The sequence below is a fragment of the Triticum dicoccoides genome, chromosome 6A (assembly GCF_002162155.2).
Source record: "Triticum dicoccoides isolate Atlit2015 ecotype Zavitan chromosome 6A, WEW_v2.0, whole genome shotgun sequence".
NCBI lineage: Eukaryota > Viridiplantae > Streptophyta > Magnoliopsida > Poales > Poaceae > Triticum > Triticum dicoccoides.
In genome coordinates, this window is record NC_041390.1 from 155,414,921 (window position 1) to 155,421,993 (window position 7,073).

At 42.0% G+C, this 7,073-nt stretch overlaps 1 protein-coding gene across 1 annotated transcript; it reads left to right on the forward strand.

The window, feature by feature from the left end:
- The first annotated feature begins 2,813 nt into the window (after nt 1-2,813).
- LOC119316381 (FAM10 family protein At4g22670-like) lies at nt 2,814-6,610 on the forward strand. The gene is made up of 6 exons (XM_037590697.1): nt 2,814-3,300; nt 3,392-3,472; nt 3,663-3,715; nt 4,740-4,880; nt 4,965-5,081; nt 5,180-6,610. The coding sequence occupies exons 1-6, from the start codon at nt 2,883-2,885 to the stop codon at nt 5,744-5,746; spliced, it is 1,377 nt and encodes a 458-aa protein (XP_037446594.1). The 5' UTR covers nt 2,814-2,882; the 3' UTR covers nt 5,747-6,610.
- The last annotated feature ends 463 nt before the right edge of the window (nt 6,611-7,073 follow it).

A 7,073-nucleotide genomic window follows, 5' to 3' on the forward strand; every position in this document is an offset into this window, starting at 1 on the left:
AATGGAGAACCGGAACAAAGCATTAGCACATAGTGAATACATGAACTCCTCAAACTATGGTCATCACCGGGAGTGGTCCCGATTATTATCACTTCGGGGTTGCCGGATCATAACACATAGTAGGTGACTATAGACTTGCAAGATAGGATCAATAACTCACATATATTCATGAAAACATAATAGGTTCAGATCTGAAATCATGACACTCGGGCCCTAGCGACAAGCATTAAGCATAGCAAAGTCATAGCAACATCAATCTTAAAACATAATGGATACTATGGATCAAACTCTAACAAAACTAACTCGATTACATGATAAATCTCATCCAACCCATCACCGTCCAGCAAGCCTACGATGGAATTACTCACGCACGGTGGTGAGCATCATGAAATTGGTGATGGAGGATGGTTGATGATGACGACGGCGACGAATCCCCTTCTCCGGAGCCCCGAACGGACTCCAGATCAGCCCTTCCTATAGGTTTTAGGGCTTGGCAGCGGCTCTGTATCGTAAAACGCGATGATTTCTTCTCTCTGTTTTTTCTCATCGAAATTCAATATATGGAGGTGGAGTTGGAGTCGGAGACGCAACAGGGGGGCCACGAGGTAGGGGGCGCGCCCCCCGCCCTCGTGAGAAGGGTGTGGGCCCCCTGGTCTTCATCTTTGGCGAGAATTTTTTATTGTTTTTCTAAGATGTTCCATGGAGTTTCAGGTCATTCCGAGAATATTTGTTTTCTGCACATAAAACAACACCATGGTAATTCTGCTGAAAACAGCGTCAGTCCGGGTTAGTTCCATTCAAATCATACAAGATAGGTCCAAAACAAGGGCAAAAGTGTTTGGAAAAATAGATACGACGGAGACGTATCAATAGCCTTGCAGCCTACGGGCGTAGTACACCCCATACTGCCATTTGGTTTGGTATGGACACATACGAAGCTGTAAACTTGTGTACGACTGAAAAGCCGCCTTGAGTTATGAAATCTCCCTATTTTCCGCAAAAAGAAAAGATTAACCAAGCGGAAAATAATATGTAGGAATCAATCCCTGCTCTTCTATGGGAGATTTAGCGCTGCTATCCACTCACCCACAGTCCAACATGAGATAAGACTGAGAGGCAACCCGTTGTTGACGCGAGTGAAGCCGGTTTTCCATTTGTTTTCACGATTTTTTTTGTTTTTTCATCATTTTTTGTTTTCTTTTTCTTCTTCATTTTTTGCTTAGTTTACTTTTTTCCTTTTCCATTTTTTGTTTTGTTTTTGGTTTTTATTCTCCATGGGTTTCTTTTTTTGGTTTTTCCTTCAAATACTTGTTTAACATTTTTCCAAATACGTGTTCAACATTTTTCAAATATTTGTTCAACATTTTTATATACATGATCAATATTTTTTTCAAATACTTGTCAACATTTATTTTGATACTTGTTCAACATTTTTATATACATGATCAAGATTTTTTGAAATACTTGTTCAACATTTTTTAAATACTCGTTCAACATTATTATTTTGAATGCTTGATTAACGTTTTTTTCAAATACTTGTTCAACATTTTTCAATAGTTGTTCAATATTTTTTAGTATTTATTCAACATTTCAAATATTTATTCAATATTTTCAAATACTTGTTCAACATTTTTCATATACTAGTTCAACAATTGTTAGTACTTATTCAATATTTTTAAAATATGTGTTCAATATTTTTCATATTTATTGAAAAATTTCAAATACTTGTTTAACATTTTTCAAATAGTTACTTTACATTTTCTAATACTAATTAAAAAAAATCAAATACTTGTTCAACTTTTGAAATGTGTGTTTGAAGAGTGTTTTTTGTATATATATGTAGATATTTTAAAACATAAATAAAATTAAAAAATAAAGCAAAAAATGAGAACATAAAACAAAAAAACAGGCCTTTGCCTTCCGAGGGGCTGGGCCAGCCAATCTGGGCGCCCCCCGACACGAGGCGTCCCATGTGGAATCAACTGCTTTTTGAAGCATGTGATATCATCTTCAAAGGTAGGGACACAAACAAAGAAGCTCATAGCTTGATTAAAAAAAATTAAAGGAAAGCCTCATGGCACTTTATTTAGATTGTGGCAGTGTTACATCGCTGAGTACAAGAGAAAGTAAAAAACTGGGAGCAACATCTGCCCAAACAAAACTTGACTTAACATCATAAGAGTACCTAGCCAGAAAATGTGCCAATCCATTAGCTTTTCTTGGACAATGCTTGAAACAAATTCCAGGAATTTCATGAGCAATATGAAAACAGTCCACAAGTATTGTTGCATTGGGACCTAACATCTCAATGCTTCCAGTGCATGCTTCAATCAGTTCTAGACAATCTGATTTGACTGTCACCTTGGTGCACCCAATCTCTGAAAGTAGCTTCAAACCTCGCAGCAGTGCCAAAGTTTCAGCAGTTTGGGCATTAAGAACATGGTCAATTAGCTTAGAAGCTCCTGTAATAGCTTCCCCTCGAGAGTTTAAATTTTTGGTTTCTCTTAACTAGGCTATCCACATGACCCTCTTTGATGTCTTAAAAAAAACTTGACCCTCTTTGTATTCCTTTAAACTTTCCAATTAATCAATAAAGTGTCCTTCGCTCCTAAAAAAAGTGCTCGCAGAAGGCGAGGAATAGGGGCGCCCGATTTGTCGTGCCTGGCACGTTTAAGCGTCCGCCGGCCGTGGCGTGCCGGCCCACTTGGCCAGGCTTGGTTGTAAACCACTCACTGGTCCACTTGTCACTAGAATGGGTTAGAAACTACTACTACCAAATTATGGTAAGATGGAGCCCGATCTCTCCCCTGATCTAGTCTAGTGCGAGAGAGCAGAAACCCCAAACCCTGGATAGGGAGGGCGAGCTAGGAGACGAAAGGAGGATGGACATGTCGTGGCTGGGCGAGCTGCGGGCCTTCGTGGAGGCTTGCAAGAAGGACCCGGCGCTGCTCGTCGACCCCAGCCTCGCCTTCTTGCGGGACTACCTCACCAGTCTCGGCGCCGACCTCCCCGCCGCCGCAGCTGCCAAATCCGGCCCCAAGGTCCCTACCCACCCCACTCCCTTGATTTCTGTTCCGATCAACGAGGAGGACGGCACGGACATGCGGGACCCCACCGTGGAGACCGACGAGCTCGACGCGGACATCGTCGAGTCCGATCTCGAGCTGGAGGGGGACGTCGTCCAGCCCGACCACAGCGACGCTCCCCAGAAGATGGGGGATCCTTCGTTCGAGGTGACTGAGGAGAGTCGCGATGCATCCCAGAAAGAAAAGGGCATGGCGACGGAGGCAATATCAGAAGGTAGCCTGGTTCCCGATTGCATTAGACTCGATTACCATTTTTGTTTTCTGATCCGCCCATGTGTGTGCGTGTGCACGGTTTTAATTGTCAGGGAAACTGCAAGAAGCTGTCGAGCATCTTACCAAGGCAATCCTCCTGAATCCAACCTCTGCAATGATGTATGCTACTAGAGGTATAATATAGAGCCCACTTACACATTCCTTCCTTATGTAACTGTACAAAACATCCTTGTGTTTAATTTGAATCCACTCTCTCTAATCAAATACTCCCTCCGTATCAAAACAGAGGGACTTGCTGCTATGTCACTACTCACTAGCAGCACAAATTGATTAAATTTATGGAATCTTTGTGTTTTAATGCAGCATCTGTGTTCATTAAAATGAAGAAACCTGCTGCTGCTACAGGTGAAAACTATGTTCCCCTTTTATTCCATATTATTTTTCTCTCGCTCATTTTCATGCACTACTAGTAAGGTACACATGCATTACATGTGGGAGCATAGATAACTGAAGTATGCACGTGTATTGCGCGCCATGCCACATTATAACATGCATACATGTGAGTTTGGAGTTATATATACCTAGCTAACATATAAGATGTAGATTTAATTCTCGTAGTTCATCCCATTGAAACTGAAATTATACCTAAAAAGTATGTTGACGACCGCAGGGTATACAACACAAATCTCATGTGAAATATATCCAACAAGTTTGCTTTTAACTTTTTAAGTATCTCATATTGCAGTTTTGAGTAGCTAGTATTGAATCTTCAAAGACCAATTTACTTTATGAAAGCGCTATTATAGGCTTGAAATTCAAATAATCATAAAAAAATTGAATAGCTCTTTTTTTGAAAGAAAATGCATGAAAGGGTCTAGAACAAAGAGAATTGTCTATGATTTGAAGTTTATACATTAAAGTAAAAAATTACAATAATTTAGTTAGAAAGAAAACAATTAAAGAATTAAAATACAGAGTATTCTAGAACAAAGAAGAAGTACCTTTTTAAGTTTGTGCACCAACCACGGAATCTTCTAGATAATAGATGTGGCAGAATCAGGTAGCGTGAAGAGGATGTCCAATGGCCAATAGTGCTTGGATTTGCCACATCTCTACCGTCGGATTGGCTTCATCCAACAATTAATATTTGAAGTTATTCGTACACTATATAGTGATATAGACATAGAGGTCAAGGGAAGAATTGAAATTAAAAGGATGGTTAGTAATGCATTACTTACATCAATTCTAACTTGTAGCAGGATGAGTGTAAGTATGTAACTCACCCATCCTACTGTCGCCTATTTCTCTATCTGTCACTTTCTTGCAACTATGCTTTATCTGGTCTAGTGGCAAAATTGGATACAAAGGATACAATACTTATGCTGATTCTAACTTGCAAGTATGATGCCCTGTAACTTAATATCCTTGTATTTCTTATAGATCAACCCTGACTCTGCAAAAGGCTACAAGACTCGTGGAATGGCTAATTCTATGCTGGGCAAGTGGGAGGAAGCTGCTCGTGATCTGCATGCCGCGTCAAACATTGATTACAATGATGAGATCAAAGCTACCCTCAAGAAGGTGGAGTATTTCTTCAGTAGCTATGTTAATTCTCCCTGCATGTTACATTACATGCTTATATGATCGTGATTTCCCATCTTGCAGGTGGAGCCTAATGCACACAAGATAGTGGAGCACCGCAGGAAGTATGACAGGCTCTGGAAAGAGAGGAATGACAAGAAATCTGAGCGTGACCGGCTTCGTCGACGTGCTGAGGCACAGGTCATTCTTCATAGTACTAAAATTTCTACTTCTGGTTGGAGCTCAGGCATAATGTTGGTCATGGTTAGATCTGAATTCGTGCCGTGTGCTTTCAACAGGCTGCTTATGAGAAGGCAAAGAGGAGCGAGCAATCACCAAGTGGAGGCATGCCTTGTGGTTTCCCTGGCGGTGGTATGCCTGGAGGAATGCATGGTGACTTTCTTGGAACTGCCAAGAGGCTGCTGTGTTCCACAGCATCAGCTGAATACATATCTGAGGTCCTCGATGACGACAATATAAGTTCCTCACAAGTGCCAGCAACCCCGCTGGACAGTGATGACCTCCTGGAGGTGATCATCCTCCACCTCCCTCGTCAGCCGTCCTCCCTCCCCCGCGCCTCCCTTGTCTGCAAGCGCTGGCACAGCCTCCTCTCCGATCAGAAGTTCACAGCATGCTACCGCAAACACCACCGGAAGGCTCCTCTATTGGGCTTCTTTGCTGGGTTTGATGTAACGAGGCTCAACTTCGTTCCTTTCCCCGACACGGAACCCAACAGCATCCCCATCCCCACCGAGCGCTTTGCCGTGCCCAAGAGCAGCAGACCCTCCTACTTCTGGAGCTTCTTGCCTTCTTGGGCTGCCGCCATGGGCTCGCTGTCCTGCTCAATGAGAGCCTGCGCAAGGTAGTTGTGTGGGACCCCCTGACCGGACAGCAGCACCGCGTGTCTTTTCCACAGGAGCTCCGCGCCGAAAGCTTCGACGAAGACGGGGAGTTCATAATCTGGCAGTGGCACACCGCGGTGCTGTGTGCTGATACGGAGGAGGGGCACATTCATGGCGATTGTTTCTCGAGCCCGTTTAAGTTGGTGCTTATCTGCAGCGGACAGTCAGACGCATTCAGTACTGTTCTGACATATGCCTGCCTCTACGATTCAGCGTCTGGTGGGTGGGGAGATGTTGTCTCGACGTACGCTAGAGACTTGATTCTAACAACGAGCTCTAGCATTCTCACTGGAAATGCATTTTATTGGTTATTTCAGAGAGGTGATATCCTGGTATTTGATATTGAACGGCAGAGCCTTGGTTTGATTAAGAAGCCAGCATGCGCCCCTCGTCCAAACCACTCGAACTTCCAGCTGTTACGGACAGATAATGGTAGTGGCCTTGGCTTGGCAGTAATGTCAAACTCGAGCATCCAACTGTGGGAGAGGAAATCAAACTATGATGGCGTTGTTGAATGGGTGCTTCTTCAGAAAAACTTTCAATTGGAGAGGCTCTATCAGAAGGGAATGCGTAGCAAGCTCCAAGAGGAATATCTGGTGGGATATGAGGCACATCTGGTGGGATACGACGAGGAATCAAATGCACTTGTTCTGGCTATGGATTTTGGCGTGTTCATGCTTGAACTTGACTCGATGCAGTTCAGAACTCTTTCTAAAAGCTCAAGTTGCTGGGGTACCAAGATCCACTATCCATACAGAAATTTCTTTACTGCAGGTAATACTTTTGTACCTCGTGTAACAAGATTCAATGATTCATTCCAGTTACTATTGGTACGTATTTGTTGTATTATTGTTTTTGTGATTAAGGGCCTGACTAGATATAACTTGAGTTACTCGTTTCTTTATAAGTCTGCCGATATAGTGGAAAATTGGCAATGTAATTCAGTATAATTTTACTGGCTAAATTAAATCTAGTACAGAAATATAACTAAAGCTCTTCTTGCCACATGGCCATTTCTGTACCACGTTTGTGAGCTTGTATTGATCTTTTCATCCGAAATTTCTATCAATAGGTAACTGGCAACAGCTGCAGTAAAAGAATGTGAAGTAGTTAATGAATTGGCACATTTTAAAGCTTAAAGCTTGTTATGTTTTACCATTCAATACATTCCCTTTTTAAGACAATGTTTATTTCTATTCATCTTGATACTAGTGATCAACTCAAAACAGCATGCATTTTATTTATTTATCGAAACATAGTACTAGTTCTTTAAATTCCGATAGTACTTAAT

Excerpts from the sequence above, each read along its gene's own strand:
- LOC119316381 (XM_037590697.1), top strand. The coding sequence starts at position 2,883 with ATGGACATGTCGTGGCTGGGCGAGCTGCGGGCCTTCGTGGAGGCTTGC. Across the intron at positions 3,301-3,391 it reads GACGGAGGCAATATCAGAAG|GGAAACTGCAAGAAGCTGTC; the intron begins GTAGCCTGGTTC and ends TTTAATTGTCAG. Across the intron at positions 4,881-4,964 it reads TCAAAGCTACCCTCAAGAAG|GTGGAGCCTAATGCACACAA; the intron begins GTGGAGTATTTC and ends CCCATCTTGCAG.